This window comes from Aureobasidium subglaciale (genome assembly GCF_000721755.1).
Source record: "Aureobasidium subglaciale EXF-2481 unplaced genomic scaffold scaffold_16, whole genome shotgun sequence".
Lineage (NCBI taxonomy): Eukaryota > Fungi > Ascomycota > Dothideomycetes > Dothideales > Saccotheciaceae > Aureobasidium > Aureobasidium subglaciale.
This window is the reverse complement of record NW_013566979.1, coordinates 43,963-58,000: the sequence shown is the minus strand read 5'-3', so window position 1 is coordinate 58,000 and position 14,038 is coordinate 43,963. Positions and strand designations below refer to the sequence as shown.

General features: G+C 51.9%; 7 protein-coding genes across 7 annotated transcripts; 5 read left to right on the top strand and 2 right to left on the bottom strand.

Moving 5' to 3' along the window:
• Nucleotides 1–180: 180 nt before the first annotated feature.
• AUEXF2481DRAFT_81255 (uncharacterized protein) lies at nucleotides 181–2,758 on the top strand. Its single transcript, XM_013486672.1, has 5 exons — nucleotides 181–604; nucleotides 662–730; nucleotides 786–1,023; nucleotides 1,076–1,539; nucleotides 1,590–2,758. The coding sequence occupies exons 1-5, from the start codon at nucleotides 571–573 to the stop codon at nucleotides 2,699–2,701; spliced, it is 1,917 nt and encodes a 638-aa protein (XP_013342126.1). The 5' UTR covers nucleotides 181–570; the 3' UTR covers nucleotides 2,702–2,758.
• A 64-nt stretch (nucleotides 2,759–2,822) lies between these two features.
• AUEXF2481DRAFT_81254 (uncharacterized protein) lies at nucleotides 2,823–3,401 on the bottom strand. The gene is made up of 2 exons (XM_013486671.1): nucleotides 3,178–3,401; nucleotides 2,823–3,129 (listed from the first exon to the last, which is right to left on the bottom strand). The coding sequence occupies exons 1-2, from the start codon at nucleotides 3,328–3,330 to the stop codon at nucleotides 2,968–2,970; spliced, it is 315 nt and encodes a 104-aa protein (XP_013342125.1). The 5' UTR covers nucleotides 3,331–3,401; the 3' UTR covers nucleotides 2,823–2,967.
• A 39-nt stretch (nucleotides 3,402–3,440) lies between these two features.
• On the top strand, nucleotides 3,441–4,680 carry AUEXF2481DRAFT_41700 (uncharacterized protein). Its single transcript, XM_013486587.1, has one exon. The coding sequence runs from the start codon at nucleotides 3,558–3,560 to the stop codon at nucleotides 4,512–4,514; it is 957 nt and encodes a 318-aa protein (XP_013342041.1). The 5' UTR covers nucleotides 3,441–3,557; the 3' UTR covers nucleotides 4,515–4,680.
• A 1,325-nt stretch (nucleotides 4,681–6,005) lies between these two features.
• AUEXF2481DRAFT_321291 (uncharacterized protein) lies at nucleotides 6,006–8,372 on the top strand. The gene is made up of 5 exons (XM_013486683.1): nucleotides 6,006–6,424; nucleotides 6,479–6,536; nucleotides 6,589–7,084; nucleotides 7,137–7,551; nucleotides 7,604–8,372. Exons 1-5 carry the CDS (start codon nucleotides 6,371–6,373, stop codon nucleotides 8,225–8,227), a joined length of 1,647 nt encoding a protein of 548 aa, XP_013342137.1. The 5' UTR covers nucleotides 6,006–6,370; the 3' UTR covers nucleotides 8,228–8,372.
• A 104-nt stretch (nucleotides 8,373–8,476) lies between these two features.
• On the top strand, nucleotides 8,477–9,699 carry AUEXF2481DRAFT_41697 (uncharacterized protein). Its single transcript, XM_013486586.1, has 5 exons — nucleotides 8,477–8,730; nucleotides 8,795–8,938; nucleotides 9,001–9,338; nucleotides 9,396–9,443; nucleotides 9,502–9,699. The coding sequence occupies exons 1-5, from the start codon at nucleotides 8,518–8,520 to the stop codon at nucleotides 9,566–9,568; spliced, it is 810 nt and encodes a 269-aa protein (XP_013342040.1). The 5' UTR covers nucleotides 8,477–8,517; the 3' UTR covers nucleotides 9,569–9,699.
• An 859-nt stretch (nucleotides 9,700–10,558) lies between these two features.
• AUEXF2481DRAFT_322025 (cellobiose dehydrogenase) lies at nucleotides 10,559–12,468 on the top strand. Its single transcript, XM_013486682.1, has 2 exons — nucleotides 10,559–10,657; nucleotides 10,716–12,468. Exons 1-2 carry the CDS (start codon nucleotides 10,615–10,617, stop codon nucleotides 12,374–12,376), a joined length of 1,704 nt encoding a protein of 567 aa, XP_013342136.1. The 5' UTR covers nucleotides 10,559–10,614; the 3' UTR covers nucleotides 12,377–12,468.
• Nucleotides 12,469–12,560: 92 nt separating this feature from the next.
• AUEXF2481DRAFT_31045 (uncharacterized protein) lies at nucleotides 12,561–13,528 on the bottom strand (the record flags this gene model as incomplete). Its single annotated transcript, XM_013486543.1, has 3 exons — nucleotides 12,561–13,086; nucleotides 13,145–13,444; nucleotides 13,503–13,528. The coding sequence occupies 3 exons, from the start codon at nucleotides 13,526–13,528 to the stop codon at nucleotides 12,561–12,563; spliced, it is 852 nt and encodes a 283-aa protein (XP_013341997.1).
• Between the last annotated feature and the right edge of the window lie 510 nt (nucleotides 13,529–14,038).

Sequence of the window (14,038 nt, the reverse complement as noted above, 5' to 3'; positions counted from 1 at the left end):
ACGTGTGGGCAGCTGACTTTGGTAAGCGGAATGAGCTGATTCGTTGCTCGGAGCAGGAGTTGTGGAGAGTTTGAGTTCGGGCTTGAGGCGGAGAAACTTCACATGCTAATGTGGAGCGCCATCCCCCTCCTTTCTTAGTTCCCCAACTTCTCGGATGGTTCTACCTTATTTGACGAGGATCAAAAGCCGAGCGTAGGGTCTCGCAGGATTCAGTCGGCGACTGGGAATGTTTGTAACAAGAATTAGTTCTGCAGCTCCGATATGCCTTTCCTGGAAGCAGAGAGTTTGAGAGCGAGGGACATCATTATCCGAGTCCTGTGGGTAATCAAGCAGCAGCGTTTGGTCCACGGGAGTCCGCGAGGAAGGCACGAAGGCGAGCCTTTTTGGCTTCACAGTGCCTCGGTCCGTTCACATCTCCATACCTTCCATTTCCCCACACGTGCTATTTAGCGCATGTGGTCCAGCCATTAAACACCCTTGCCCTCGTCCTTTGCTCGTGCCTCCATTTCCCCTTCTTTTTCGTTTCTCTCTCAGTTCTTCTTTTTATTTGTGATACCCATCTCTATTATCATGCCTGCAAGAGTCATCGTTGTCGGTGCTGGCCGTAAGTTTCTCAGTTCTCCATCTGCTCCTCAAGGAGTGTGTCACTAATCTCGAGTAGTTTCTGGCCTGAGCGCCGCTCACACCATCTACCTGAATGGTGGAAATGTCGTTCTACTAGACAAGAACAGTGAGAGACTATGACTGTATCTCACTCACTCAATCAACTGACATGTGATACACAGACTTTATGGGTGGAAACTCCACCAAAGCCACATCCGGAATCAACGGTGCTCTCACTCGCACACAGACCGATCTCGGTATCCAGGACAGTGTCAAGCAATTCTACGAAGACACCCTGAAGTCGGCCAGAGACAAGGCTCGACCAGATCTCATCAAGGTCTTGACATACAAGTCTGCAGGTGCCGTCGAGTGGCTGCAAGATGTCTTCAACCTGGATCTGACCCTTGTTTCCCGTCTCGGGTGAGTGTTCCCCGAAATGCGGGTTCCGAATCATCAACTGACCTGAGTGTAGAGGGCATTCATTCCCTCGTACCCACCGTGGTCATGATGCCAAGTTCCCTGGTATGGCCATCACATATGCCTTGATGCAAAGGTTCGAAGAGCTCGCCGAGACCGAGCCTGAGCGAGTGTCGCTCATCAAGAAGGCCAAGGTCACCAAGATCAACAAGGATGGAAACAATGTTACTGGCGTCACATACACATTCGGCAACGAGGAAGTCACAGTTGATGGCCCCGTCATCCTTGCGACAGGAGGCTACGCTGCCGATTTCACAGACGACTCCTTGCTGAAGAAGTGGCGGCCCGACACCTTTGGTCTGGCTACCACAAACGGTGCTCACGCTACTGGTGACGGTCACAAGATGCTCATGCAGATTGGAGCCAACGGCATCGATATGGACAAGGTCCAGGTCCACCCTACTGGTTTGGTCGACCCCAAGGACCCTGGCTCCAAGTGGAAGTTCTTGGCTGCCGAAGGTATGTACTCGATGTTCTGACATTCAACTCACCTTACTGACTGTCGTTAGCTCTTCGTGGTGAAGGCGGTCTGCTTCTGAACAACAAGGGTCAACGCTTCTCTGACGAACTTGGACATCGTGACTACGTTTCCGGTGAGATGTGGAAGGAGAAGGAGAAGGGAACATGGCCAATTCGCCTTGTTCTCAACTCCAAAGCATCAAACGTTCTTGACTTCCACACCCGTCACTACTCAGGTCGTGGTCTGATGAAGAAGATGAGTGGCGAGGAACTCATCAAGGAGATTGGCTGTTCGAGACAAGACCTTGAGAAGACATTCAACAACTACAACGAGATCGCCGACGGCAAGCAGAAGGACCCTTACGGCAAGAAGTACTTCCACAACTTGCCATTCAAGGTCGATGACACCTTCCACGTCGCTGTTATGGAGCCTGTCCTCCATTTCACCATGGGCGGTATCGAGATCAACGACCAAGCACAATGTCTGAACTCCGAAGGCAAGCCATTCGACGGCCTCTTCGTCTGTGGCGAACTTGCTGGCGGTGTACACGGCTCAAACCGTCTCGGCGGTTCATCCTTGCTCGGTTGTGTCGTCTACGGTCGTGTTGCCGGTGACTCCGCAAGCAAGTATCTATTCCAGCAGGTGTTGAACGGTAGCGGCTCTTCCGCAACTCAACGCCTGGGACAGATCAGCCTGCACATCGACCCCAACCAGCCTGGCAAGATCTCTGTGGAGTGGGCAGACGGTGTTGGCACCGGTTCTTCCTCAAGTGCAGACGAGGCCATCAAGAGGCAGTCACAACAGTCTGCTGGTCCAGTCATGACGCCGGCCGGCAAGACCGCCGATTCCTCTGATCCCGCCAAGGTATCAAAGCCCAACGACATCAAGGACTTTAAGGTACCCGAGAAGGAGTACACTCTCGAAGAAGTTGCCAAGCACAACAAGAAGGAGGACCTCTGGATCGCTGTCAAGGGCGTCGTCATGAACGTCACTGACTGGGTAGACGAGCACCCCGGCGGTCCTCAAGCTCTGTTCAGTCACATGGGCAGAGACGCCAGCGAAGAGTTTGAGATGTTGCACGACGACGAGGTCATCCCCAAGTACGCCGCTGGCATTGTGATTGGCCGAGTAAAGGGTCAAGAGGTCACCCTCGAGTATTGATGAATCCGTATAATGGGGAAAGGACCAAGGGCAGGAGTTTTCTGGGATCCAAACAGAGGCAGCATGGCATGCATGCATTCTAGTCTGTAGTTTCGAGTTTCAAATCACGGACAAATACCATCAACGTCCATGTTCAATCACACGTCAAGGCTCAAAACATCATTGCGTCGTCGATTTGTGTCGTTAGGTTGTTCATTGCTGATGATATCTATGTATCGAGGTTGGGTATCATAATGTGGAGCAGAGGAAGGATGTGGCACTCGTGTCTACAGGGCCTTGTCGGTGGTGCCCTTCTTGACAAAGTCTCCAGTTCTGAACTCCTGTTCACCACCGCGAGCAACTTGCTCATTCTTTGCCAGAGAGGCGTTGTCACCAGTGAATCCGTCAATGGCTCCGTTGATGTTGCCGCGGATAGATTCGCCAATGCCCTGTGCATCGTCAGATCTGCTCTAGGTGTGTCCATTGTCACAGCTTACATGACCCTTGGCAAACAGGCCCTTTAGTCCTTGACCAACCTCAGCACCCTTGTTACCGCCAGTGGTAGTAGATGTGGTTGTGGGGTTGGCGGCGCCAGTGGTGGTGTGGGTAGCCCCAGTGGGGTTGGTGCCAGTGAAGTTGTTTGCAGACATGATGGAGATGTAAAATGCGGGAATGTGTTCGTAGATGTATCAAATACCATGAAGATGCACAGCGTTCGCTCTATATATACTACCTCACTCCTAGTGTTGCAGGTTTTGGGAACCATGAGATCAATGGACAATTTACTTTCCACGCATACGTCATAAGCATCACATGCGACCCTCAATTCCACATTTCCGACAATACAGTTCATATCCAACGACAATCATTGCAAACGATGACGGATTATGAGACACGCCGACTGGAAAACATCAAGCGCAACCAGGCCTTGATCAACGAGCTTGGGATTGAGAAGGTCAAGCATGAGTCTTCAGCAAAACGACCGCCCCCAAAGAAGCGCAAGCTCTCGCCATCGGCCACACGACCCACGCGCGTTTCGGCGCGTATAGCCTCGACAGACCGTCCTATCTATAATGACGAGCCTTCAACATCGAATAATGTGTCCTCACGATCGTCACGAAAGGCCGGCTCAAAGAAAACACACACTGCTGTAGCAGACGCTGTCGAGACGCGACCTGCCTCACCTCCAGCAGATCTCGAGGACATACGAAAAGGCTGGACAGCTTGGGAGCCGGTTGCGCCTCCGTCGACAAGAGACGAAGATGGTACATTCCACTTTGACGAGCATCCAACCTTCCTGCCGAACAAATCGCCAGCCGAGTTGCTCGCAGAAGGTGCCTTTGGAGGCTCTTACTACAGGCCGCTTTACTCCAAGCGTCTACGCACCACAATAGAGGACGACTGGAAAGAGCTCCCTGCAGAATGGCTCAAAGACTTGAATGTCGAGACCTATCTCACTAGTCCGGAGTATGACCCTGACGTCAACAAGTTCAAGGTCAAGTGTGGGCAATCCATTGAAGAGTGGGAGGCTGCTGGATGGATAGCACATGCCTACGATGTAAGAGGCTGGTTTCAATGGTATACGCGGTTCTGGCTAGGCCGTCGTTGCGAGGATGATGACAGACAAATTGGCAGATGGGAACGCTGTGTTGGCGAAAGAGGGCGCTGGCGACGCATGCTTCTGAAGAAATACCTCCAGGCTGGGGTCAAGACAGTCGCTGATGAAGGAGTCGACGAAGAAGAAGTGTCACCGGTGATGCACCAGACCTGTCATCAATGGGCGTGGGAGGTCCGTCAACCATCTTTGGATGAAGCATGGGCAGGCCACTTGTAGAACGAGAGTGTTCTCCACAAAGCTGGAGATTCTTTGTAGATACCTAAGTTACCTCAAAGGCCGTGCTCTCGCCCTGAGGCGAAGATCATACCCGTGGAGACACTTTTTGAATTCCAATACCCTCAAACACCCAACACGCTGTTTGTGTCTATCTGATAGTCTCACACGATTGTTCCGAGTGCTAAGAGTAATGCGAGACAGTTGTTCTGCTATTTTTGTGTTTTGGTCACGTGTAGGTGCAGCTGGGTCCATCAGCGCAACGCGCCTCGAACCTCCGATGGAAGTCTGCAGCGCTGAGCATTAGCACTCCTCTTACTGCACCATGTTCAGAAGCCATCGTCGTTCAAACCCTCTATGCAGCTTGTTGGTCGGACGCATCCAGACTTAGCCCTGTGAGCGACCTTTTGCAGGCTTCGCCGATCAGTGCTAGCAGCGAGGACGCATCGAGAGCCTTTGTTGTTTGTCGGGCTTCCGTGCCTGACTGCCGCAGCTGGGCACTCATCCTGAGGAGCTAACAAGATGTGTAGAAGGTTGACAAGATTGTATGAACGTCGCTAATGTCTACAAGTACCCTTCCTCGCCCGGAAGACCACGCCGACGAGACTCGCGTCAGAACTGGGACTTCCGTATCTCCCGATGCCTGCAGAAGAAACTCGTATCGCCGGGAGCTCTCAGCAACCTGCCTACATCCAATGCGACAACGGGATCAATACCCACCACTGTAGCATCGCTGTGGCCTCGCAGACCAAAGCAAGGCAGCAAACAACGAACAATCAACCATAAAGGACAAGAGCTAGGGCCTCATATAACATCCGACCTGACCTGTACATGCCATCCACCGGTAGGTGCTTGTGTTATCTCATGTAAAACTTTCTCATGTAGGAGAAACACTTTCCTTGTTCAGTCAAGCTGCACATCAAATGTCTCATATCCACTGCCCCTCCCCAGTTCCGGCCATCATAGGACACGAGAATGCCACCATGGCATCTCGCAAGACAGAAGAACAGAAAACGACAACACCGAGACGAAGCTAAACGGGTCATCTGGAGACATCTTTGCTCTGAACGCGACCGGACGTCGAGTCGGCTGCTATTCTTGGAAGGCAGCCAGCAATCTCGCTGTGTGATTGCATCTTGTCACAAGCCGGGTTACCAACACCTGATCCGGGACCGGGTTAATGCTATCAGTTGCCCCCGAATGCGATATGGCTTCCCGCCAGCAAAGGCTTGAACAGAACAGGAACCTTTACTGGGCCATACAAAACTCGATACCTTAGTTGCAGGCTGGCACAACGGCAAGCTCACGTCGAAATTCCGAGAGAGAAAATTGTCATGAATTCTCGACGTTGTCGTGCCAGCACGAAGCACGGATCTTTGACGTGTCGCGACTCGCGGCTTCCGGATAATTGGCGTTGGCGTTGGCGTCGCGCAGATTGTGAGGATATATTCTACCTGTCGCGAGCTCTCACAATTTCTCAACTGAGGCCTCGAATTACGCAAGGATTTGACAAGGAAGGTAACAGAACATTCATCACCTTCAAGGTAAGTGTCCGAAGGTCAGAATTCGTTGTCACTGGTGAGGAGCCAAGTCACGTGTGCTGTGAGGGAGGAAGGGCCTTGACGACGCCGAAGTCTGAAAGCTCGAGCTTCGCGTCCATTCTTCTCCTCAACACAACTCTTGCACCACCACTATTCCATCAATCTTTGCGCACGATCTCGACACTCACATAGTCGATACCTCCGCCCATCTTACAACATCATCTGCATCACTTAACACCTTCCATCGCGTCTATCGCGCCGTCAACGCGTCCGTCTACTACGTCACTACATCGTCGTCGTGCACCTTGCAACATCACAATGGCCGACGAACAGCTCCAGACTGCACCTGTCGAGTCACAGGAGGCACAGAACGTGAGATACCTGTCTCGAACGCGTCGGAGATCGTCGACCACTGACTGCCTGCAGACCACTATGACTGAGGCTACAAGTGAGGCCCCTGCAGTCACCACTGAGGCCGTCGAAGGTAAGAGTGGCTTGATCATCTGCTGTACAACTTGAGACTGATGTGGCATTAGCGCCCGCTACTACCGAGGCCATGGACACCTCGGCCGATAACACTGAGACTAAGGAGAACGATATAGCAACTGCTGGACCACAAGCAACCACCGAAGTCAATGCGCCCGATGGCGAAGGCAAGACAGAAGTAGCTACTCTTCCTTCCGACGTCGCCGACGCTGCCGATGCCGCAACACCATCAGGCAACAAGAACGGAAAGAGAAAGTCAACCTCGGGCGTTCCAGAGCACAAGAGCAAGAAGTTGAACAAGAAGAAGTCGCTAGCTCAGTTGAATCTTGATATCAAGGCCGGCGACTACTACTGGGCCAGACTGAAGGGATACCCTCCGTGGCCCTCGGTAGTCTGTGACGAGGACATGCTCCCCGAAATCCTTCTCGGCAGCAGACCCGTCAGTGCCAAGCGTGCTGATGGCTCTTACCGTGAGGACTTTGAGGATGAAGGCAAGAACGCCCGCGACAGAACCTACCCAGTCATGTTCCTGGGCACCAACGAGTTGTGAGTAACTTATCTTCCATCCAAGTACGCGCATCCCTAATTCGCTATCTAGCTCATGGATGGTAAACACTTCCCTTGCCAAGCTCGAACCAGGTGAATGTACCCCCGACAAGCAAACCGGCAAGATGTCCAAGGCCTTGAAGGAGGCTTACGACATCGCCGAAGAACGACACGACCTCGACTACTTCAAGAACATGCTTGAGGAATTCATGCAGCAACAGAAGCAGGCACAAGAGGAGGCAGCTGCCAAGCAAGCCGAGAAGGAAGCCAAGGCTGCCGCAAAGGCTGAGAAGGCCGAAAAGGCCGCTGCTGAGAAGACTACCAAGGAGAAGAAGGATCGCAGAAAGAGCAAGAGCAAGGAGACGGTCTCTGACGGCGATGACATGGATCTTGATGTCCCCGAAGAGGCAGAGAAGCCAAACAAGAAGAGAAAGAAGGATGCCGATGATGAGGGCGAGGCCCCCAAGGTAAGAGGACATTCTCTGAGAATGTTCATTATCGAAACTGACATGAACATAGGCTAAGAAGACACCCAAGGCACCAAAGGTCGCAGCCGCTAAGACTAACGGTGAATCGGCCAAGAAAGCGACAAAGCCTAGAAAGATCGTGCAGAAGCCCGCAGATGAAGAACCCATCACCGAGGCCGAGAAGCAAGAACGTCGCGAAAAAGCCGTCCTTTATCTGCGCCACAGATTGCAGAAGGGCTTCCTGATGCGCGACCAGACACCCAAGGAAGACGAGATGTCTAGCATGAACGACTTCTTCAACCAACTCGAGGGCTACCAAAACCTTGAACCCTCCATCATTCGCGGCACAAAGATCTACAAGGTGCTTCGTGGCATTATCAAGCTTTCATCGATTCCCAAGGAGGAGGAGTACCAGTTCAAGAAGAGATCAAACGATCTCCTTGCTTCGTGGCACGAGGCACTCGGTTCCAAGGGCGATGAGAAGGAAGACGAAAAGGCCGAAGAGCAAACCAGTGGCGAGAAGTCAGAGGAGGTTGTCGAGAAGACGGAACCCAAGGAGCCTACCGAGGTCCCGGCTGCCGCTGCCGCCGACCAGGACGTCGCCATGACCGACGCAAAGGAAGAAAATAGTGAGACTGCACCTGCTGCAGCCAGCGAGACCGCAACCACCGCATAAACGTCGCTTCATGTTGGCTTTATTTCAAAAGGCGCGCTACGAAGGTTCAAGGAGCCCTGGCTTGGCTGTCGAGGAAGATCGACTCATTGCTTGCATCGTTTTGCTCATTTTCCAAGGAGGCTCTGTCATAGAAGCGATACGTCTATTGCTATGACACCAAGTTAGCAATGAAATTCCACCAGTTCAACTTTCAAGAAGAATAATGTGTACGTGTCCTCTAGAATATATCATGCACGATCGATAGCGTGTATGTTCCTGTGTCAGGTACAGATGAGTACCTCAGGTACTTAATGGCTTTTGTGACGCTGCAGACCCCGCGCTCCCCGCACTCGTCAACCAAAAATGTTGGCGCAGAGCAGCAATGTCGACAGTTTCCACGAAGTCGTTCCAAGAGTAAGATGGCGACAACACACGACGCAGAGGCCTTGATCACCTCTCATGATCCCCACCACCCTGCAAACTTGATCTGCGAGCTCTGCAAGAAGTTCTATACTCTTGGATGGGTATGCCGTCTCCACGACTAGCCGCGACCGCTTTGTCGAAACCACTACTTACGCTTGTTGTCAGGTCACTGGAACTGGTGGTGGCACCTCGATCCGTGATGGCGAACGTATCTACATTGCGCCCTCGGGTGTTCAGAAAGAGCTCATGAAGCCGCAAGACCTGTTCGTCATGGACTACGCGACACGGGAATACTTGCGCAGACCTCCGGTAGGCACAATTGGACGCCTTGGACTCAAGAGACGCGACGACTGAACGAGATGGATATATAGGTACTGAAACCTTCGGCATGCACACCTCTTTTCATGGCTGCCTTCACACTGCGCGGTGCCGGCTGCTGCATCCACACACATAGCAAGGATGCTGTCCTAGTGACACTGCTCTGCGAAGCTGCTGGTACCGATGTTTTTGAAATCCAGAAGCTCGAGCAGATCAAGGGTATTCCAAAAGGCTACGGTGAGGAGAAGAAGGGAAACCTTGGTTACCACGATCGTCTTCGCATTCCCATAATCGACAACACTGCGCATGAGGAGGATCTGAAGGATACACTTGAGGCTGCTATCCAGCAATGGCCCGACACTCACGCCGTCCTGGTCAAGAGACATGGAATGTATGTGCTTCACGACAAACGGTTCGACAGAGCGACAGTATGCTGACGATTTGCTAGCTACGTTTGGGGCAAGGATGTTGCTCAGGCGAAGACCCAGTGTGAAAGGTATGTCCTTCCCCCATAGCAACAAGAAGAACAAGACGAGAGTCTAACGTGACGACAGTCTGGACTACATCTTCCAGCTTGCAGTCGAGATGCACAAGCTGGGCTTGCCATGGATCCCAAAATAATCGCATACAAATCATGACCTAGTCGCGATAGACTGTCTGTTGACAAATGAGAAGTAGACGACCTTGGTATACTATGTATAGAGAGAGACATTGTTCGAGTCTAGCATTTCGAGAATATACCCACCTGACCATACTCTATTGATCCTGATCCGCATCTGGAAAGACTCAGCTTCATAATGTGCCAGGCACACTCGTAAGTATATATTGCAGTAGTATATGTAACGTCGTGTAGTGCATTCTTCAGAATTGCTAAGTGGGATGTGCATTGAGATTGCGCTGACTCAGGAGATGACATGAGACACTGTATGGAATGTCAAAGTTCAGAGACATTGAATTTGACGGCGGGACATTGCAGACGAGGGGCCTTGAGATTACCGCATTCAGGCAATGCGCCAGAAAGGTCGCCTTGAAAAAGAGTGACGGCATGCTGCAAGTTTTCTCGTCAGTGCATCCGTAAAGCTGACATCGCTACATGACTTGAATAGTGGATAGCCAAGCACAAAGAGCGAGCAGGAACGATGCAGGCGAGGAGAGATGAAAGTATCGGAGTCGACCGATCTGCTGCAAGCCGCGATATCCCTGCAAGCGATGCTTTCTCCGTAGATCTGCCTGCACTTTTGCTCGTCGACCGTCTATTTTTAAACACACCCTCTACCATTCATTTTGCGCCTTTCCTATTACCTCCAAGGTTCGAGAAATATAAAGGGTCTTGGCCACTGGAAAAAGTCTTCGATGTTCAAATTAAGCAAATTTAGCCTTTACGGACACGAAAAGTGGACGGTCCGCCCAACGGGCCTTGACATCATCAGCGCCTCCCACGCACTTGCAAAGTGTAGCATTCTCGCCTTGTTGGCAGCGTTACATGGTGTCAGAGGCCGGCCAGGGCGAGAATTGGCTTCATGGGTTTAAGAATAGCAAAGGTAAGTTGAGGGTTTCGGTACGAGGCCTGATGATATAAGTATTGAGGAGCAGCACTTTTTATATTTCTTGGTCACTCTTGTCTGTATCGCCAATAATCTACCATTAAACTCACAATCTTTACGAAGATGTTCAGACAACTATCGATAGCCGCTGTGGCCCTGTCACTGGGTTCGTTTAATACCGCTGCAACATTTATGCAAGAGCTTTCTTACTGATGTCTAAGCAGCAACTTCTCAAGTATCGGCTAAGCCAATCCAACGCAGAGCAGCTGGTGATTCTTCATTCGACTACATTGTCGTTGGCTCAGGTCCTGGTGGTGTCACAGTCGCCGACAAGCTCTCAGAAAGCGGCGCATCAGTACTCCTAGTCGAGCGTGGTCAGGCAACCACTGGTCAGTGGGGCGGCAACAACAAGCCTCAATGGCTGGACAACACTGGCTTAACATTCTACGACGTCCCTGCTCTGGATGACCAGATCTGGACTAAGGGCGGTGACTTCACAAACGACATCTTCTGTCCCGACATTGTCGGTGGAATCTCAGGATGTGTTCTTGGAGGTTCGGGTGCTATCAACTCTGGTCTTTGGTGGAAGCCTACATCCTGGGACTGGGATACCATGTTCCCCGAGAAGTGGAACAGCACCAACATGGCCAACGTGACCGAGCGCGTTTTCTCGCGTCTGCCAGGCACTGAGGTCCCCTCTCAAGATGATAAACTATACTACCAGCAGGGTGCGGATATCATTGAGGGTGCTCTCGCTGCTGCCAACTGGACTGAGGTCAGCGCCAACAGCGTTCCCGATCAAAAGGACAGAGTCTACTCCAACACTACCTTCATGTTCCAGAACGGTGAGCGCAGTGGACCCATGTCGGTTTACCTCGGATCGGCTTACCCTCGCCCTAACTTCTCGCTTTACACCAACGCCATTGTCGAGAGGGTCATCAGAGAAGGCTCGAAGATCACCGGAGTTGAAATCTCCAACACTGCCGATGATGGTTTCAGAGGTACCGTCAAGGCAAACAAGGCTGTTGTACTCGCCGCCGGTGCATTTGGCACTCCCAAGGTCTTGATGAGAAGTGGTATTGGCCCAAGAGATCAGCTTGAGACTGTTCGCAATGCTGAAGGCTCGAAGATGGTCAGCGAGGATCAGTGGATTGACTTGCCCGTTGGTTACAACCTCATGGACAACATCAACACCGACATTGTCATCTCTCACCCTGATGTCGTTTACTACGATTTCGCTGGTCTTTGGAACAACCCCAACCAAGGTGATGTTGACGCTTACCTTAATGGACGCACCGGCATGCTCGCTCAGTCTGCTTCCAACCTCAACCCCATGATCTGGGAAATGCTGAACGGTACCGATGGCCTTCAGGGTCTGCAATGGACTGCCCGCGTCGACACTTCTCTTGACATCAACAACGATGCCAAGCACAACATGGTTCTCGCACAGTACATCACCCTCGGCCAGGCTGCCCGTGGTAGAACCACCATCACTTCTGACCTCAAGATGAACGTCTCATCTCCTGTATCCGTCATGGACCACGAGTCTGACCAGATCGCCATTGCTCAGGGTATCGATGACATGAGAAACATCCTCAAGAACGTCCCTGGTCTTGAGATCCTTTCTCCTGCTGCTGATGTTTCTTCCCTCGATTACGTCAAGTCTACTACTCACTTGTACGTCAACCACTGGTTGGGCAGCTGCAAGATGGGCAACAACGACGGCACCTCGGTCGTCGATGCCGACTCCAAGGTCTACGGCACTGACAACTTATTCATTGCCGACGGATCCATCTTCCCTGGTCAGACCACCTCGAACCCCCAGGCTGCCATTACCATTGTTGGTGAGCGCGTTGCTGAGCTTGTTCTTGCTCTCAACTTGTAAGGAGCTATCGTGACATGGCAATACTCTAGAGCCATATAATACTGTACATAAGACACGAATGATGAAACTAAAAGTACTTCTAAACTTTTCTCGACATGAACTTGGTGATGTTTTGTATTTCGTGGTGGTTGTGAGGCTAGGTTGTCCCTCAGTTTGTATAGTCTGGTGAGCTACGAGGGCGAGTCTATCGGCCCATGCTGTTGATCATTTCACGTTGAGCTGCTCTTTCGCGATTTGCTTCCGAGAGCGGCGGTATGCTTCTCAGATCGCCAACAACGTCCTTTGCCTTGCCGAAGTAGACTTCCTCTGTTTGTGATGCATTAGTAACTGTACGTTTGGTATTGACATGTAGTAAGTGCTCACGTAGCAAGTTGCGCATCTTCAGCTCCATGTCCTCGACGAGTTTGCCAACATTGGCGACGTGAGTCTCGTCGGCATCGACGGGCATGTCTGATTCCACTTGTCTGGTCATGTTCCCGGCGAGATCGAGACTGCCCAGAGCATCACCCTTTGTGCCGAGGTTCAGGATGACGGTAGATGTGAGCTTGTACTTTGCGGTGCGGCCACGCTCGGCGACCTCGAGAACGTGAATGCTGTCCCAAGCTCCCGACGCAGCAGTCTGGGAAGATGACTTTTTGAGCAGCACGACACCCGCAAAGCCATCGTCTAGGTTCCAGAGGTAGACTGATGAGGTACCACCTTCGTAGTATCTGTTGTCCCGTCTCAGCACATTGATCTTCTGTATCACTCTTTCTCTTTTCGACTCACAGCTCGCGGTAGACATCAAAAGCTTCGTTTGCGCGGACTTCCAAGCGACGGACACGTTCGGAGCTCATCTCGGCGTCGTCGACAGGAGGGTCGAACTCGTTGCTCCAGGGGCTGCGGTAGCTGTCGCCATCACGGTTGTAGTCGCAGAGAAGGTAGTCGCGACCAGTCTTCTTACAACGACGGACTTCGAGAGGTTGATCTACCGAGGCGAGCAGTTCTTCCTCATGTTCGGGGACCAGGCTGCAGATGGCCGAGAGGTTGGCGGCTGTGTTCTTTGGGTTGAGGCGTCGGAGGAGATCGCTGTTGGGATTCTATGATTAGTAAATTGTACTGAGGTTAAGAAAGGTGCAAGGCTTACAGCGCACTGTCGAATTGGTCTGCCATGATTGCCAATGCGCGTGTATATGGCTATAAGAGCACTGGTGTTGTTGCTTGGGTCGGCATCGTGACGGGGTCCAAGCACTCCCCCACGTCAGTGACTTCCGTTTCAAGAGCTTCGCCGCAGCCTCCTCCGCCCCTTCTTGTATTTATCCCATGTCTGTAACTAGTTCCCATTCTGCATCTTCAAGCCGGAGCAATCGCGATGTCCTTGTAAGATTAGAGTCCTACATAGTCACTTGCACTTCCAGCGAACGATAGTCAAGTACATGTCCTTCAGATATTCATATATGCCAGTCGCGTTCATATCCTTGCGGGGTCAAGTTTGTTGCACAAGACCATGTGTTCCAGCTCGGGCTGAGTGGCTCATCGTGCCTGCCTCGCTGATATCCGTCAATTCGTCTGTTTATAATGACAATTATATCCTGTCCGAGAAGGAGCAGACCATCCGCATGTCGGAGCACGCCGTAGACCGGGGCGAGCCAGAGCACCCCGCCAATCAGCAACTGCCATCCA